General features: G+C 30.7%; 2 protein-coding genes across 10 annotated transcripts; both read right to left on the reverse strand.

Moving 5' to 3' along the window:
• Positions 1-324: 324 nt before the first annotated feature.
• On the reverse strand, positions 325-12,159 carry LOC141451482 (facilitated trehalose transporter Tret1-like). 6 transcript variants are annotated; one of them, XM_074122916.1, is made up of 8 exons: positions 7,929-10,278; positions 7,689-7,842; positions 7,533-7,608; positions 5,949-6,084; positions 4,626-4,814; positions 4,440-4,514; positions 4,225-4,310; positions 325-3,147 (listed from the first exon to the last, which is right to left on the reverse strand). In XM_074122916.1, exons 2-8 carry the CDS (start codon positions 7,769-7,771, stop codon positions 2,302-2,304), a joined length of 1,491 nt encoding a protein of 496 aa, XP_073979017.1. In that variant the 5' UTR covers positions 7,772-7,842; positions 7,929-10,278; the 3' UTR covers positions 325-2,301. The 6 variants fall into 6 exon arrangements, with proteins under 6 accessions (XP_073979017.1, XP_073979013.1, XP_073979015.1 ...); XM_074122912.1 differs by lacking the exon at positions 7,929-10,278 and adding an exon at positions 12,039-12,159 and having other exon boundaries at positions 4,225-4,514; XM_074122914.1 differs by lacking the exon at positions 7,929-10,278 and adding an exon at positions 11,975-12,111 and having other exon boundaries at positions 4,225-4,514.
• On the reverse strand, positions 10,733-17,930 carry LOC141451481 (facilitated trehalose transporter Tret1-like). Of its 4 annotated transcripts, none has more exons than XM_074122909.1 (7): positions 16,249-16,821; positions 16,011-16,107; positions 15,856-15,931; positions 14,365-14,500; positions 13,008-13,196; positions 12,587-12,876; positions 10,733-12,161 (listed from the first exon to the last, which is right to left on the reverse strand). In XM_074122909.1, the coding sequence occupies exons 2-7, from the start codon at positions 16,091-16,093 to the stop codon at positions 11,304-11,306; spliced, it is 1,632 nt and encodes a 543-aa protein (XP_073979010.1). In that variant the 5' UTR covers positions 16,094-16,107; positions 16,249-16,821; the 3' UTR covers positions 10,733-11,303. The 4 variants fall into 4 exon arrangements, with proteins under 4 accessions (XP_073979010.1, XP_073979009.1, XP_073979011.1 ...); XM_074122908.1 differs by having other exon boundaries at positions 16,011-16,118; XM_074122910.1 differs by lacking the exon at positions 16,249-16,821 and adding an exon at positions 15,685-15,740 and having other exon boundaries at positions 16,011-16,056.
• Between the last annotated feature and the right edge of the window lie 480 nt (positions 17,931-18,410).

Genomic DNA, 18,410 nt, shown 5'->3' on the forward strand with positions numbered 1-18,410 from the left:
CCAAATACGAACAGATTCCTGATACAATGTAGCAGCATTAAGGGTACTTACTATTAGACCACATCCAAAAAAACTTACCTTTATTCGCAACAGTCCATCAACCATTGTCCACTGGATTGCCTTGGAGTATTATTGATCACAGAAGTGATTAAGGAAATTAAAATTCACTATCTTTGGATAAATCACTATTGTATTTTTGCTATAAGAAGTTCAGATTGCAATAAAAAGAAGAGTTGTTGAATCGTCCGCTTCAAACAGAATTGAAGAAATATTGTTTAATTTTAATATAGCTATTTCTAGGCCAGTCATACTTAAACTCGAAACTGTCAGTAATATTCGTTTATTTATTTAAAGTAATAGTAATAATAAAATTAAAGTTAAATTTACATACATATACATCGCTTGTATTAGATTATTTCATATTTTCATCTTCCTTTATATTACATGTTTGTTAAAGTAATATTAATATGTTAATATGTTTAGTTTACAAGAGGTGTATCCATTAACCTTCATTAAGAAGAGGCCACAGCCTTACCGGCTGATTTGAGCTAATTAATTAAAACTGTATTATTTGCTAAAAACTTTAAATTTTTTAGTAGCCAAATAAATGGTTTATTTATTTATATTACATTACTTTAAATTTCATTTAAATTACTTGGCTGTAAATTACCTTTTTCTCGAGGTTCATTAATGCTACTGAAAACCAGGGCTAAAAATCCAGCTCTAATTGTACAAAATTATGTCAACAGAAAATAATGTTTAATTCGTTAATGTTTTTGGGACTCGCTTATATCTTAATTAGCTAAATTAATAACTAGAGGATTTATGCTGCGTAACATTTTGAAAGAAATTGATACAAATTTCATTCAATAAGTCTCTCATATTTTTCACGTCAGTAATTTCTTGCAAGTTAACAATAGGTGTAACATCTTGGAGCATCAATGGCACATCTTAAGAACTTTTTTGCATTCTTTACAATTTCTTTAAGTTGGTCCCACATGGATCTCTCCAACATCGAGCTAAATTAGTCAATACAGGATCTTGTAAAATAACATTAGCAAAACTCGGAGAGGAGTTTCTATTTAGAAGGGAAACAATTGAATTATTTGGCTTTTATTGTTAATGTGGGAAATGAATACGAGAGTTCTGTTAGTGTGACTCCTTCACTTAACCGTGGGAGCCCATATGACAGTATTGTATGTAATGATTATTTTGTGGCGAACATTGGGGTCTGCTTTTTGTAAACAGTATTGCTTGCGTTTTTTTTTTTATATTCATTCTAATTTTCCTTCCCTTACCAGGAGGAATAAATTTTTCACCTCTGGAGGACAGGCCCCTCGCGTTTTGCAACTGTTTTATTTTTTAGGTGTTTGGATTTTAATTTAACATTCAAAAATGATACACAAATTTTTGACAAATAGAAAACAGAGTGTAAAATGAATCAATAATTTACAAATCAATGAAGGTATAATTTATCCTACGTTTCTTAAATGTACATAGGATACTACTATGTATACTTAAATTTTGATTATAAAATAAAATACAGAAGCAAAATCTATACATATACAATATCTTTGTACATATTATATACAAAACTATAGTTATATATACGCATAAAACTGCGAAAAATGAATAGACGTAAATTATACTCTTCTTTAAATAAATACTGTTTAGGTTATTAAAATGATCGATATTAAGCCAATGAGGCCTTATAAATATGTAATGTTCATAACTTTGGAGTGGGTATTCACCATGAAGGGGGTACAGAGTTCGTTACAGTTAATCATTGAAAAGTACAGTCAAACCTCCAGCGAACTTATTGGCCAAGAATTTCACTTTCTAGACAATACTGCAACACTCCACAGAGAAAGAAACGTTATTCAAAGGCTAGGAAATTGAGCAATTCCAAATCTTTCTCTAATCTCTCACCAAAGTTCTTAACACTGGTGAGCAATTTAAGTGAATTGCAAACAAAGCTAATGAAGCACCATTCTCATCCTTTAAAACCAAGAGGATATGTTTGAAAAATAAATTTAAAAAAAAATCTTGCAGACAATATAATGCAAACGCTATCTTGCTCACTTTAATTTAATAAATCAAATTTAATTAAAGCAATCATTAGTAAACTAAAAATGGGCTTACTTTATTTGCACAAATCTTATTACAGGCTTATGGATTAAAACTGTCCGGTAGGACAGTTGTATAAGGGTTGATCGTCAAAAACTGCACGAAAATGCGTAACGTTGAAAAACACCCAACTTTGACAATTTTTTTTCTTTTTATTGTCTTCATAGCTAATCATTAACCTTTTACAAAATATTTGGCTATTTCGGCTAAAGTTTTACCAAACGTTTCCGGTAAATAGAAATATGTAAAAATAATAGTTAAAACTGACATTAATGAATAACTACCAAAAACCATTGGTAAAGTTATACGGTCAGTTAAAAATGGAAATGTTTTAATCATAATAAATAAAATGATTGCAGTAAAGGCTCTAACTAGTCCATTGCCGGAAGCTCTTATCTTGGTCGGTAGCAATTCGCCAATCATTGCCCACGGAATTACCATTTGACCTAGAGCACTGCCGCACAAAAAAGTGAGCATAGAAATTAAAATCCACCAGCTGCCTACAGCTATTTCAGCAGGAGCTACATTTTCACCTATAATAGTTGCTTCTTCTGACTGCTTTAAATGCTGAGAAGTTGAATTGGTTGCTTCAAACAGAACTGTAGAAATATGGTTTAATTTTAAAAATAAGGCAGTTGCAAGAGCTGATAAAGCCATTATTGCGCTGGAAATTATGAGTAATATTCGTCTACCTAATTTCTTGGACAGCACAAGAGTTATGAAACTCATGATAAACCTCAATATTCCTAAAGTGGTTGTTGCGTTGTATTCATTAAATCCCATACCAAAATCACCTCCAATAGATTTAAAAATGTTAACCGTATAAAAGATGACTACATAAGTACCGCTAGTTTGTTGTAGAAAAAATAATACTCCCAATATTGACATTGGTATGTAAGAGGTCCTTTCTAAAAAGCCTTTAATGAATCTTAAAGGATTTGATGCACTTTCTTCTTGATTTAAACCTTTTTTTCTAACACTGATATCATCTTGAATACGAGTCCATTCTTCTTCTATCAACTGAAATAATAAATTTCTTGTTATTTTAAAACTTGGTCAAGGCATAAATTTCCTACACAATGTCGAATTAAGGAGCATCTAATAGTTTGGCCACCTTAAGAGAATTTTGGAAGAGGGACGGCCTAAGAAATAGAGGTAGAGTACAAGCCAGAAGAAATGAGAACGAGTGGGCGTCCGAGGAGAGTTTTGGATGGATGATGTCCCAGGACCCGCGTTTGGCCACCACAAAAAAGGCAGCGACAGAAGAAAATTGATTTTGGGAATTGCTACATGAACGTAGTTCACCAACAGCGAAAAAACAATGGTTTCGCAGTGATCCAGAATATATTGAAATACCAGGCTCTGACCTTCGCTTTTTTTGGTGTTGATATGCCGTACACACTATTTCAGTACTTTGGAATGAAAAGTCGTAGTAAAAGTGAAAAACTAAATGAAAATAATGCAAGGATGGCCGCTGCAGAGAAGATTTTCTCCGCAAAAAACAAATTTCTGAGGAAAAAGAAGTGGCCAAAAAGAGAAAATGGCAATTTACCGCTCCACTTTTTCCTCATTTTCATATATTAAAAGAAAGGAAAGTCCTACTCACTTTGGAAATGAAGTTGTTAAGAAGGTTGATAGGTAAAATTAGGAGAGACCAGACTCACAATTCGATGATATAGGCCGCGCTCAAAAGCGAATCTCTTCTTCAAACAACTGAGAAGGGGCAGTTTCGATGGTGATGTGAACCCAATCGATGATATCTGGCAACCCAAAAGAGTCAAGCAGATAAGGGTGCGTGGGAAACTACCTTGAATATATATAATAATTTAGAAGGAAAACTTCCAAAGTATTACAAAAAAGAAGACGCTTCCATGGCAGACGGTGCGACTTATGTAGGATTTACATAACACCCCTACACCGGATGTTAGATGAATTAAAGTTCCGATTAAAGCAAATGAATTGTGTCACATCTGTTTTTTAAAAAAAATCATTAATACAAATCTGCACGGACTTCTGAAAACAATAAATAATCTACAAAATTACAAGAATATAATTCAAGTAAGATAACTACTTGTTGTATATGCTAGTTATTCTTACCCATTCAGCACTGTAGAGATATTTCATTTGAGCTTTAATTTTTGTATTAGAAGCATCAGTAAAATTAGCTAACCAATGTGGACTTTCTGGTACAAAAAATGACAATATCAAACTTATTAAAGCAAGAAATCCGTAAGTTACGGCAGCCGTATGCCATTCAAGATAGACGCCCACAATGGTAACAATTAATATACCAAGTGACGCGTCAACAGTACCTAATGTCAGAAGCATTGATCTAAATTGGGCATGAGAAATTTCTGACGTATAAATCATACCCACTGCTGCCATACCTGCAAAGTTATAGAAATACTAAATAAAAAATATTTCAAATAAAAATAAATGCTCTCGCATTTACTATTTTCTAATAAGGCATCGTATATCTCTAATCGAATTGAATTTACCGGAAGATAAACCAGCTAGAATCCTTGCTATATAAATTGGCCACAAAGAGTATTCAGTAAAGTAAATCATCATCCAACTAACCAGCATTGGAATATTTGTAATTATGCCAGCTTTCTTTCGTCCCAGATAATCCATTAAGGGTCCAGCAAGTAAGGCACCAATTGGTTGGGAAATTATAACCAAACTTGCTATAAAATATAATGTCATCAATTACAAATTTTAGATATAATAACTAATAATTGAATAACTCTTCTATTCTTAAGAACAAATGCTATTCTACAATAAAACTTTATCATGGCTGTATTTTGGGGAATACTAGAAAAAGGTGTATCACCTACTTACAGAGATTATCTTAATTCATTGTATTAGGAATATGAAGCGATAATGACGAAAGTTGGTGATGGGATTCCCTCTCAAATTACACAATTTGAGAGCATTACGAGGAGGTAAAATGTATTTATATAAGTTCTTAGGCTCTTTTAATTAATTAAATAATTACTTATCTTAATAAAATTAGACGCACAAAATTAAACATTTTATATTTATGTTTTTTATTTATAAGTTCATTATCTTTCTATATGTTTCGTTTCTCTTTGGAAGTACCTCAAACTTTCGTTTTTGTCATAAAAAGTCGAAAGAGAAATGCGACCAATTACTCCAAATAGCATATTTTTTCACGCATGACATAACGGAACCAAATTAGTTGTCTTGAATGGGGGCGGAATCTCACACTTTACTTTCTACTTTATTCCAAGGGACATAACACCCGTGAAATACGATCTGGGGCCCCACACTCACTATCCCGCGCTTAAATCAAGAGCACAAAAACAACCCCATTATTCAATGTATATTAATGCACCAAAGAGAACAGTTTGACTTGTAAATGTGACTAGATTTGTTATCCCTTTGTTTATTATTTTCTTGGGATAAAACTGTACCACAGCCACTTTCTAAACGTCACAATAAGGTTAAGTCCAAAGAGTGTTGAAACGGTGCTGACATTGTAAAAAAGTAAAAGTTAATTTTGGTCTAAGACTGCTTTTAACCTGCTTTGATATAATAAGTATTTCTTCAAGAGATTCTGGATTTTATAAAAGCAACCACTTTGAACAAAGCGGTTTTGAATTTTCAGGGACTTGCTATTAAACCAGAATTTCTAATTAAGAGTAAGTTTGCCTTTATCGATAGAGGTATGGATTTGAGAAATGGTCTAAAATGGGTCCCAATACTTCTTTCCATAATAGACAGGATCACGAAACGGTGTTTCCATAAAAACAATCAAGGATGCAAAACTGATATAATACACCAAACCGAATTCTTACCAATCCATGATGCCTGATGTTTTGTAAATTCTTCAATATTTGGGTCGTCGGCTAATTGTGGTATTAATACACCTGAATATCCCATGTGGACGCCAACTTGTATAAATATACTTAATGATATTGCACTAGCCAGAATCTGTAAAGAGATTAAACTAATAAAGTAAAAGAGATTTAAAACTTTAAGTCTTAGGCAGCTGATTCTAATCTTGCTAAGAGGAGGATGTATTGAAAACTTGGATATGATAACATTGCTGTTTTCTTAATTTGGATTAAATTTAGTTTCTGTAAAGTAGATACTGAATTTGTTGTTTTCTCTAATTTTTTTTTGGAGCAAGAGAAATTTTTAGAGTTTACTGGTACACAAAAAGGTATTAACATTCGTACTTTTATATGAAGAATAAGCAGCTGTTTTAGCCAAAACACTGAAAAATATATGATTTTCGTACTTTTGGAGATCGCTTAAATACATCATTCTACGTGTAAATAATAAAAAAATACAGCAAATTTGGCAGTTGTAAATTTAAAACATGTCGATCAGTAGATATCTGCCAGTACAGAATGCTTTAATGAATTGAAAGGTACTGGAAAAAAGTCCATTTACTAAAGTATTCTCGCAAAAACAATTCTTTAGAACTTGATATCTTTATTGTAGATTTTATCATTCGTAGCCCGCACGTTATTCGTAATACTGACCGTTGTTGGATTTTTATCCATTATTTGAGATAGATTCATAAATTTTGGTAAAGATTCTTAAAAACCACATTGTTTTTATCATAGGACATTTTCTGAATTAGAAACAATTACATTTTCAAATCCTCTGCACCAAACTAATGAACTAACTTACAATGAAGGATGAAAATCCGAAATAGATAAGAAACAGGAAAAACATTCATGCTACGCCGAATAAATCAACGAAATTTTCAGCACAACGATCTCAATCACATTTTGAAATATTTATGTCGTATGATACATTTTTTTTTTTGAAAAAAATCTCTACTTCAACTTATACGATATGGTTTTATAAACAGAGAGGCCTTTAAGAGCAATCTCAATATTGACAATGGGACACGAATGCAACAATATATTCTTCTGATAGATATCGAGTGTCCGGGTATTTATATAGATATATATTTTCAAGTAATCTTATCATATTTACTAGATGCTTATTGAGCAGTTGTAAATATCTCAAAAAATGTTTATTTTTAAAACAAGTGTAATAATTAAAAAAATTAAACTCCAAATTGAAGTGACTGACCTTGAGAAAGTGATAAGATACAAATGCAAATATCTTAATAAAAAGTGAACCAATTATCTATACTCAGAGAATCCGAAAGTATTATAAGTCAAAAAGATGTGAGACAAATTTAATTCTTAATTCTTATAGTACAGTAAAAGATTAACTCTTTCTGTAACATGCAACTTTGTATAAATACAGAAATAAATAAATAATAATAATAATAATTTAAGTACTTCGTTGGGTTCCATGAAAATTACGGTTGATTATAATGACTAAAAGTTGCAAAGGTGTTGTTATATTTGAAAACTCAATAGCAAAAAGTGAAATGATTTATAAAAAAAAATTACCTGTGGCGAGACTTCCAACCAAGTAGGGTTTCGACGTACCTCAGTTAGTAAATGTTGTTCTGGATCAGATCGACACCTGCGCAAATATAAAGAACAGGTAAGATAAAAAAATACATATTTTTTTTAAAAAATACATAATATTCATAGACTACATACTTATATTTAACACTAGATTCACCCTCTAATTTTCTGTTTAGAGGATCTGTTAATGTGGCAGGCATTAATTTAGTTGCTTCCATTTTTTTTGTTTTTTTTTTTTGTTTAGGTGTTAACACTAAATTCTTGATTTTCTTAAATATTATTCAGAAACCTAGAATTAGAAAACAAATTAAAATTAAAGTGATTTAATAACATTTGAGAAGACACTGTTTAAATAAGTAATGAAAATAAAATTACAAAAGTGTTCGATAAAAATTGTAAAAAAAAAAGGAGTTAAGTACCACACCGCCAGCAATCATCATCAAAATATCACACTGAAATGGCAACTAATGTCGCCAAGATGTTGAGGGTTCATCCCTACCAGGTGCTGTTAAACAATAATAAAATTATTTTCATTTTTGTCCGTTTTTAAATGGCTCTACAACATAAAATCGAAGGAGTTCTATCATACCGTCTTTCTCTCTAAATGATTCTCGAAATTCTAACTTATTTTTTTTAAGTTCCGAATTTTAAGACAAACAACATTTTTACCGGTATCTAAATTTTAAAGCTGCACTTAATTGAAATGATTCTTCAAACCAAATTCTATCCCTCTCAGAATGCCATAAAACAAATAGCTCAAGAAAAATTATTCTGATAAAACTTATAGATTTTCATGTAAGATGAACGTAAAAATTTTAGAGAAAATCGTAAGAGGCATTTTCCAAAAAAAATCTTTCTATAAAATAGAACTTTCGTTAAGAGAGTTTGATCGCTAAGTTACAGTAGGGCTTCCCTGGCGAGATATACCCACGATAGGGTATACCCACAGGGAAGTGTGTAACAAAGGTTGTGGTTTGTTGTTAATTTTTATTTAACACTGATATTTTATTGGACACTATCGAGGAGTGTTGCACTGTTTTACATTATCTCTTAAATAATAACATGTGTGCTAGTTTGAGAGTTCGTAGGTCAATAGCTTTAATTTATTGAAGCGTACCAAAACTTGTTTGTGGCGAAATGCTATAAAATGTGCAATACTAATACCCAAGAATATAAATAGGTCATTTAGAAACACTTTTCCAAGAAAATTCACTTTTGAAGAGAAAGATGTATTTTCTAAAGTTTAATGCTTAGATTACATTATTCCATGTAAATTGGCAGAAATCATACGTCACCGCGACTTAGGAGGTCTGTTGTGGTACTCGCTAATTAGAGAACCCCCACCAGTCCTGTCTGTATAACTAGACTTGGAAGTCTGATGAATATGATGATGTTGAGTTAAATTTCAAATTTGAAGTAAATTTTTTTCACCAGAAGTGCAAGTTTCTGAAAAGATTTTTTTTTATTCGAAATGATTTCCATTAGTGTACATGCAGTTCTGTAACTTCGAAACATTTTTCAGAAAACGTTTTTTCATGGAGTTGGAACGGTGAAGTTAAGCTCTCTTCTACAGTGCCGTTTCAGTGTATTGTACGATTGTATCACCTGTATAGAGTGTGAAATTTCTAAGCAAATTTTGGAATTGAAAGAATAAATTCAACTTCACAATCCGCTTTACAAGTTTTCTATAATTTTCAAAGCGGTTATGTAAACTTAATTTAAACTTGGAATTTACATTAGGTCTATTTTTTAAAAAATTAAAATTTTAAATCCCTTTCCTAGAGCGTACTGATTTTTAGTGGGGTTCAGTAGAGCTATGACGCTTCCTTCAACATCATTTTATAAACTAAATGTTTGCAATATGAAAAATTTGAAATAAACTATTTTTTTTTAGTAAAAATACTAAATTTCAAAAAATTTAAGTAAAATTGCTACAAAAGAATGTGGTCAGTATACTTGCCAGATGTCTAACGCTCCAACTAATGTCACCTAACATCTGCTTAGCTCATGTCTCAGAACAAAAATTTAATGCATTTTTTATTATTACTTCGTGCTATACAATAAATATGCATAGTTCCTAATGATAATGCTGTAATTAGACCCTACAAATGCATTATAACAACCTTATCTCCAAGAAACCATTCAGCACATCTTCGCTCAAGAAATTCAAACTTATTAAATTTCTTCAAATACTAATCCAGTTTAAAACACTGTTTTCCAATAAATTTTATACTGCCAGCTTGGCAGAGAATCGTATTTAATAAGAATTTCAACTATAGTCTGCATTGCAATGATAAATTGTTACATTTGAATTACCGATAATGAAAATTTTTGCAGTTTTAGCTGTCGTTAACCTTTTTATTCTTATTCAAAGCACTAACTCTTTTTCTTCATTTTTAAATAAGTAATTAATTAATTACTAATTAATATAATCTACTTTTATGTACTTAAACGAAATGCCATTAATGCAAGGATTAATCTCGTTCCCGAAGAATTACTTTTTTTAAAAAAATTGATATTTCAAAATAAATTCAAATTAAAAAAAAAGGGAAAGGCAGATGCAAATCTAGCATAACGTGCAATGCCAATTGCTTTGAAAAGTATACCAACAAAGTCTTCTGAATATAAATCTAGCGCCTGAGCCGTTGTAAGTTAGCACAGCTGCTGCAGTTCATCTTGTCATAGGAAACTCATTAGTTTATATATCCCCCTTCAAGAGTAAATCTTCCATTCCATAAAGAGTTTACCATCACCACACTTTACTGCCCAACACTTAATTGGAAATGAGATCACAGAGGTTGCTGGATGTGAGGAAATTATTTTATTAGCAAACCTTCAATAAAGTAATAGACCTTCCATAAAATACTTCCAACAGTCTTTTAATTATTCAATTATCATTTAACGTCAATCACATCACAAAAAGACTATAGAAAATGAAAATAATAAGAATTTTTTTTCGTATTGAATAAGTAAAATTATTGTTAAGATTTGGGGGAGAAAAATCAGATTAAAGACATTTTCTAAATAAATTAGCTAAATCTAAAGAGCATTTACGAATGGAATAATTGTATAATTTACGAATCTCTTATGAACAAGATCTAATCTCTGCTGCTTGCCACGACCAAGTCTTCATTCTCAACATTCATGTGATGAAATGTGAAGTTAAAATAAATAATAAATAGAAACAAAATAAATATTTTTCTTCCAAGTAAAAAATAAAGCTAACAAAGTTTTCAAAAACATTTAAATATTTAAGAAAATATGTGAAAATTGTTTGCGCAAATTCGCAAAAACATTCTGCGAATAACTTGAACTATATATTTAAATGTCAGGTGGATAGCCACATTTTATTCGGGTGCTTGTATACTCACTAATTTTGTATATTCGTACATTTTCTTATTGAGATTTCTATTCATATGATTTAAACATTTAGATATCTATGATCTGAAAATCTAAGACGTTCAATTTAATACTGCAATGTGACTTCAATTTAAACTTCAACTAAATAAAAGTTTACGTTTTTACTACAATAAAAAAATAATGTGTAATGGCATTAACTAAATAAAAAAAAGTAACCACAGTATAAAAAAAAAATCAGTAGCTTAGAAATGTATGAAAACTGTACACCATAACTTATTGTATAAATCAAATAACACTTCCTAAGAAATTATTTTAAATAATTAAAATTTGGACTTAACGGAAATGAATAATTCGGATAATTCACTGGCTTTAGAATAAGTTAAATGAGTATCAACTTTTTTCAAAATATTTCGCTATCTCGGCTAAATTTTTACCCAAGGTTTCCGGTAAATAGAAATATGTGAAAATAATCGCTAAAACTGATATCACAGAATAACTAACAAACACAAATGGCATAGTTATTAAGTCTGTAAGATATGGAAACGTCTTAATCACAATAAACAGTATAACTGAGGTACAGGCTACAATTAGTCCACTGCCTGAAGCTCTTATATTAGTCGGAAGTAATTCACCAATCATTGTCCATGGAATTACCATTTGCCCTAAAGCACTAGCGCTCACAAAAATCAGTACAGAAATTAAAATCCACCGACTGTCTACCAATAAATCAGTATTAACTACTTCTTTTACAATAATGGTTGCATTTCCGGATTGTGATAAAAGATAAGTAGACGAATTGTCCGATTCAAATGGAATTCTAGAAATATTATTTAATTTTAAAAATATGGCGGTTGCAAAAGCTGATACTGCCATACCTGCACTGGAAGATATTAGCAACACTCGTCTACCCAACATTTTAGAAAGTACAGCAGATATTAAACTCATGATGAACCTCAGAACACCTAAGGTAATTGTTGCACTGTATTCGTCGAAGCCAGTACCGAAATCTCCACCAATAGTTTTGAATATGTTTACAGTATAGAATATCACTACATAAGTACCACTGGTCTGTTGCAGAAGGAACAACATCATCAATAGTAAAAATGGTACATAAGAAGTCCTCACACAAAATTTTTTAATGAATCCTAAAGGATTCTCTTTCCTTTCTGATGCTCTTTCCTCTTGAATAACACCTTTCTTTCTTTCATCAATAATGCCTTGAATAACTGCCCATTCTTCATCAAATAACTGGAATAAAGAAGTTTAATTTATCATACGAAAATTTAATGGTACTGTGTGAGCATAATTTTGAACCGTTAATCTATTGATATATGTATATTTTTTTTCTTAATATCATTTTTATATATCATCTTAAATAACTACCTATAGCTTTTATTTGAAATTCATTCTGTGAAAATAGATTTTAAGAAAAAGGTATTTTGTTTCAGAGAACCTACAATGAAGCAATAGGACATTTATTAAAAATATAATGTAAGTAAAAATTGTATTTGTGATGTGACCTTTGGAAATATAAGTTATTTTTTCCAATGCAATAACTACAGGTTTGCAGGCTAGATTCGGCTTAAGAAAAAGATTACCTACACGAGAATGTTTCCTACTGGGAATGCCTACCAGAAATTATATAATTTATCTTTATTAACCTAAATTCTTACCCATTTATTTCTGTTGAGATATTGTACTTGATTCTTTACTTTTTTACTGGGAGTGTCCGTTAAACTGGCTAGCCAATAAGGACTTTCTGGCAAAAAGAATGATAACCAAAAACTTATTAACGCAAGTAATCCATAAATTAAAGCTGACAAATGCCATTCGACATAAACACCACAAATTGTAGCAAGCAGTATGCCAAATGCTGTGTTAACACTATTAACTGATAAAAGCATTGGCCTGAATTGGGCATTAGCTATTTCTGCAGTATATACCGTTCCTACCGTTGCCATGCCTGTAATTTAATAGATATTAAAATAAATAAATAAATTAAAGTATTGTATTTTTTATTATTTGAAGAAGTAGATTAACTCATTTATTAATGTCAAATAATTTGTTATAAATAAGTAACTAACTGCACCTCACCTCCAGCTATACCAGCTAGCATTCTAGCTACATAAACTGGCCACAAAGAGTGTTTGGTAAAATAAATCATGGTCCAACAAACCACCAAGGGAACGTTTGACATTATACACGTTTTCTTCCTTCCAAAATAGTCCATCAATAATCCAACAATAAAGGCACCAATTGGTTGACAGATTGCTACCAAACTTGCTGAAAAATTGTAACAATTTTCTTTCTTTTAGCCCACAAAAGAAGAAAGTATTAAAATAGAACAGGTTTTAGTTTTTTGAAATTTGTATTTTAACGCAGTTTTATGGGATGGGTGGATCTACTAAGCGAAGTATGGAATTTGATCTTTTGGCTTTCATTTTTGATTCGGTAGGTACACAAACATATACACAGATCAAGTTGTTAAATCTACTTTTCGTTATCAGAGGAGATCTGTATTTTCTGGGATAAAAATAATGTTTGGATACAATGATAAGGCTTTATAACTTATTTAAAATTCATAATGCAGTTTTAATTGCAAGTTATAAATCTACCTCTGTGGAATGAATGTACGATGCTTCAAGCAAATCATGAAAACTAATATATATTTTTTTTTTAATCTTAATATTCGAAATATACTATATATTGAGTGTGATTTACGGCGCGTCCCGAGCGAATTAGAAATTCAGTTTACAAATTACGTATGTTGAACAGACGTGTAAACGCACATATCTTACACAAATATAGACCAACACATAAAAACTACTTTTTCGTTATCAAGGCATACCTAATCTTAGATTTCGTTAATATTAGGGATTTCACTGATACATCGATTTCCTATTATTATTCTTATGTTGTAAAAGCCGTACATGACACTTTTGGGAGCCCAGCCCTTCTCTAAAAAACAGCCTTTCCGGAGAAAATACTTTTAAAAAGTTCTAAATATGCAATTAGCTAACAAAGTTAAAAAAAACTGTAATAATTTTCGGAAAAATCCCTAAATATACTCAAACAGATTCAGTCAAGTGACACTTCGGATTGCAGAATTTATCCAAAAATCCTGTATGTTATTAGCTAGTCGATATATAAAATTTGAATTTTCAGCGAATTTTAAAATGTCAGATTGAAACGAAGTGAAAGTCCCTAAACTCCTTGAAATAATTAAATTACTCCCCAAAAATAAAGTCTGAAAGATCACTTATTATTTATTTTATACATATTACTAAATATGACGCAGTTACGTATTTGAACTAAGTTGATTTAGTTTGCTGGAAAAGTACACAAATCATCGCAAACAGAAGATTAGAAAACAAAGACTATTATCATGAAACAAACACACAGGACTGTAACCAAACTAATGTCATAATCATTGATAGAATAACATTCTTACCAATCCAAGATGCCTGTTTTTTTGTAAATTCTTTAATATCTGGATCTTCAGCTAATTGTGGTATTAATACACCAGAATAAGCCATATTAATTCCTACTTGAATTAATGTGCCCAACGCAATGAAACTTGCCAGTACCTGTAATGAGAATAAATTAAATTTATGGATCTAAGAATAAACCGAAGTACACAGAAACGTTGTACAGACCAAATAAATTATTCAAGTTCTTTAAAGATATCTCTATCAACACAAAGTGTCATTAACGATTTCGCAAAATATAACTCATAAACCTTAATTTATTGGGAGGAGAAGAAATTACGTGCACTGGAGTCCAGCAAAATTCCAGATTCAAGCCACCTGCCTGCCCTTAGATTTTCTCTTCCCAGGAAACTCCAGAATGTTCCAGATTTCAAACACATGTTGACATGCTTCAATACATACGAAGAATCTACACCCCTCTCGTTAAATAAACTTACTTTATCTACCAGTTTAAGACATATATAAAATGTAGTGCGTATAATGAAATAAAAAATCATTTACATATCGTAATTCAAAGGCCGCAGATATGGTTGTTAGATATTCCCACAGGTCACATAATAATTAAATATCAGGTTGGCCAGTACCGATTAGTCAATACTGCCCAGGTCAATTATCCATTGCATTTTCATCGGAACTCGCACCAGCTACAGAAAACTCTTTTTTACCAAACTTTTCCCGGAAAAAATGAATACACTTTTTCTAAATTATGGTCTTCTTGCATTCGACCTATATTGCTTATTTTATGTTGATACATTTCGTACCAAATTATGGAATCTATAGTCAAAGCAATTTTTCCATAGTTATCAAAAGCAATTTTATGAGAAGCGAGGCTTGTCAGAATACCTCCTCTCATTTTTCATGTGAAGAATTTCAGACACAAGCTAACTTGAGAGAACGGTCAAGATATTCGATCTTCCTTCAAGCGGTTCTCTTCAAACTCAGAATTTTAGTAACGTATCGATTTCAATTCAAACTAATGCTACATCCTGAAAAAGTATGCTTTAGAGAGATGCTTACTATTCCCTAGAATTTTCGCTAAATTGAATTTTAAACTAGAATAGTTTAAATTCGTGGAAAACTTTTTAGGGCATAAGCACTTGTAGACCAAGTAATTTTTTTTTAAGTTTGGGATTCTAACATGGCACTTTATCGGAAAAAATAACCAGCTACCTTCCCTCAGAACTAGCCTAAACTGACTTTTATTATGGAAAAGTATTTAAAATTAAATGTATACATATACATATTTGCAATCAGTACATAATTTAAAGAAAATGTCTACATACCAAAAAGTTTATTTTAAAATGGTTCTTAAGGTTGAAGGATTTCGATCGCTAATCTCCTGTCAAGTGCCATGAAAATACTCAAATATAAAGAAGTATTTGTTTTCACTTATAAATAGAAACTTGTATATTTATAGTTGAAAATCTAATGTAATACGTAATACAAAAATTTACTTGAGGCCAGACGTCAATCCAAGAAGGACTTTTTGGTGCCAGCGTGATTGCATCTGGTTCTGGATCTAATTGGGATCTATGAAAAGGTAAATACAAGCATAAAAAAAAATATATATATATATTTTATTCGCATAACATATTCTAAGAAGTCATACCTATATTTAAAACTAGTTCCAACTTCTGCTTTTGACTTTAACACTAGAGGAGTATTCACGGTCATTAACTTTGATGATTCCATTTTTTATGATTAATCTAAATTTATTCTTAAAAAAATATTATATAAAAACTTAAATAACTTATAAAATACATATACTGTTTTAAAAACGTTTTTAGATGCATTTCAAATGATAAACTAAATAAATAATAAAATTCATTGGTCGTAAAAAGAATTACCAGCAACAGTAGCAAAATCTAAAGCTGTACATTGGTAGCAATACGTAGTGAGAGATGATAACATTCTCAAGATAAAAGACATCCAGAGAATATATCCCCACCTAATACTAATCACAATAAAATTTATGTTCAAAATTCATTTGCGTGAAAAAAAAAAATCATTAAAGCTAAAGCCTTTGTTTCAATTTCAAATTGATTAAGGAGGTTAATCTTTATGTTTAGCTAAATACTTAAAATTACTCCTAGCTGAATACTTAAATGAATTAATGTAAAGAAGATCTTTTACAAGTTACGTACTAATTTGGTGTATACGAAAATGAAAACAGAAATATAGGATGGATAGAGGTAAGTCAGGACAATTAAGAGTTTATTATATTGGGCTAAGCTTAATTTTGGCAAGAAACGAATTCATCGACGATTCTGTCCATCACTGACCAAATTTTCAAATGAAGACATGTTTCAAGATTGATTGGCAGTTAGATCAACATTCATAGGAAGTGCTTCGGGGCAATCCCGTTCAAGATACGCCTTCGTAGATTCATTAAACGCACAATATCGACCCTCTTCTCACACAGCGTTTTGACACAACCGGAATTGACTTTTTGTTACAATCAAACAATTGACAACTCTCAATATGAGGCCAGAAAATCCATTCTTCACATTACTATTTTACGAAACACAAGTGAGGTAGCATTTTAAGAAAGAAGTGCAAGATCTATTCCGCATTTGGCCAGTTGAGGTCTTAGTTCTTGAGCTATATAAACATATTTTTATCTTTTCCATTGTAAGATTGTAGTCCAGAAAACAGTGTCTTAAGACGGTCTGACTTTTGCAGCAAGAGCATCTTGTTTGGTTAATCAGTTTCCTTTAAATTCTCTGATTAATATAATTAATCATTTTAAAATTTTAATATAATAATTAATCAATTGTAATTAAAATAAAATCAGATTTTGGGCTCATTACATGCCTTTGATTCCAAGGTCCTAAAGCCATTATTTACATTTCGAACCCCAAAGACATCTTTGCATACGATTTGACAAGGAGCGAGCATAACTTCAGTTTTTTCTTTCTTACTACTGTTAAGAAAAGTATTGCAAACATTTTCGTGACCGAAATATCCATTTGACGGTTCCTTGAGGCAGAAAAAATTGACTCATCAATTGTCAGACACTATCTTGTTTCTTAAACTAGTTAACACCTGATCTCGACTATATGATGATAATATAGTGCACAGGAACTCATTAAAGTGTCTAAAAAGATTAATATAATATCATGTTTGTAAATATTAACCATATCTGAAAGGTTTTACACTCTGCAGAAATTTCTTAAGTAGTTCCTTTCTTATACATCTGATTATTATTATTTTTGTTTAATGTTTTTAGATTTTAGATTCCTGACTAAATTGTTAGGTTTGAATTTTAGAGTTAAATTTACGACGCAACTACCAACTCACAATTATTCTTTAATGAAAAATATTTTAATATTTATTGTAAATTTAAGTTTGAAGAATGCAGCTTTTTTCTAGGAAATTTCGATAACTCAAAATAATTTCAGTTAATTTGCACTTTCGGTGCAAACCGATTTTCTTACAAATCTAACTAAAGTGTTAATTAGACTTTGATACAACATAAGTTTCAAATCTGTGCAATGGTGCAATGTAGTGGCACGTTAGACAGAAGTTTAAGCATTTAGAAAACGTTATTAATAAAACTGTTCACTATCGTTAAAAATAGGTTGTTGTTTTTTTTTCAAAAACCGCAATGGTTACTAAAAAAAAAAGATAGTTACTTTTATTTCTTTTTAAATTGATAACTGAACAAAAGTTTTACTTTTATATATTAAAGAACTATTTTTTCAACGCTCAAAAACTTCCATTTTTATTGCTTGTTATCTTTGTATTTTGAAAAATAAATAAATTATGAAAAGAAATTAATGAGTTGGTTGTGGATATATGTGTATCTTATCAAATGTGCCTATTTTGTAAATGCTTTTTTCTTAGTTGAAGTTTTATTCTGCAAAGTTGCGAGTGATGCTGCAATTGTTTATTTCTTTCGAAATACACTTATTATCCATATTTGGCTTTAAGAGCGGCCTTGTCTATCGGTTCGCTAAACTCAAATAGTTGAACAAATCTACAGATTCCATATTTTTTGTGTTGTTTG

This window comes from Rhodnius prolixus, unplaced genomic scaffold (genome assembly GCF_049639745.1).
Source record: "Rhodnius prolixus isolate KJV_2025 unplaced genomic scaffold, Rpr scaffold_8, whole genome shotgun sequence".
Classification (NCBI taxonomy): domain Eukaryota; kingdom Metazoa; phylum Arthropoda; class Insecta; order Hemiptera; family Reduviidae; genus Rhodnius; species Rhodnius prolixus.

Bases quoted from the DNA above. Each gene is read 5' to 3' on its own strand.
- LOC141451482 (XM_074122912.1), bottom strand. From the start codon at position 7,771: ATGGAAGCAACTAAATTAATGCCTGCCACATTAACAGATCCTCTAAAC. The intron at 6,085-7,532 runs GTAATTTTTTTT...ATCTCTTTACAG, and splicing joins GGTTGGAAGTCTCGCCACAG to ATTCTGGCTAGTGCAATATC. The intron at 3,148-4,224 runs GTAAGAATAACT...TTATTATTTCAG, and splicing joins ATCTCTACAGTGCTGAATGG to TTGATAGAAGAAGAATGGAC.
- LOC141451481 (XM_074122907.1), bottom strand. From the start codon at position 16,093: ATGGAATCATCAAAGTTAATGACCGTGAATACTCCTCTAGTGTTAAAG. The intron at 14,501-15,855 runs GTAAATTTTTGT...TTCTCATTACAG, and splicing joins GGATTGACGTCTGGCCTCAA to GTACTGGCAAGTTTCATTGC. The intron at 13,197-14,364 runs GTAAGAATGTTA...ACAATTTTTCAG, and splicing joins AAAACAGGCATCTTGGATTG to CAAGTTTGGTAGCAATCTGT.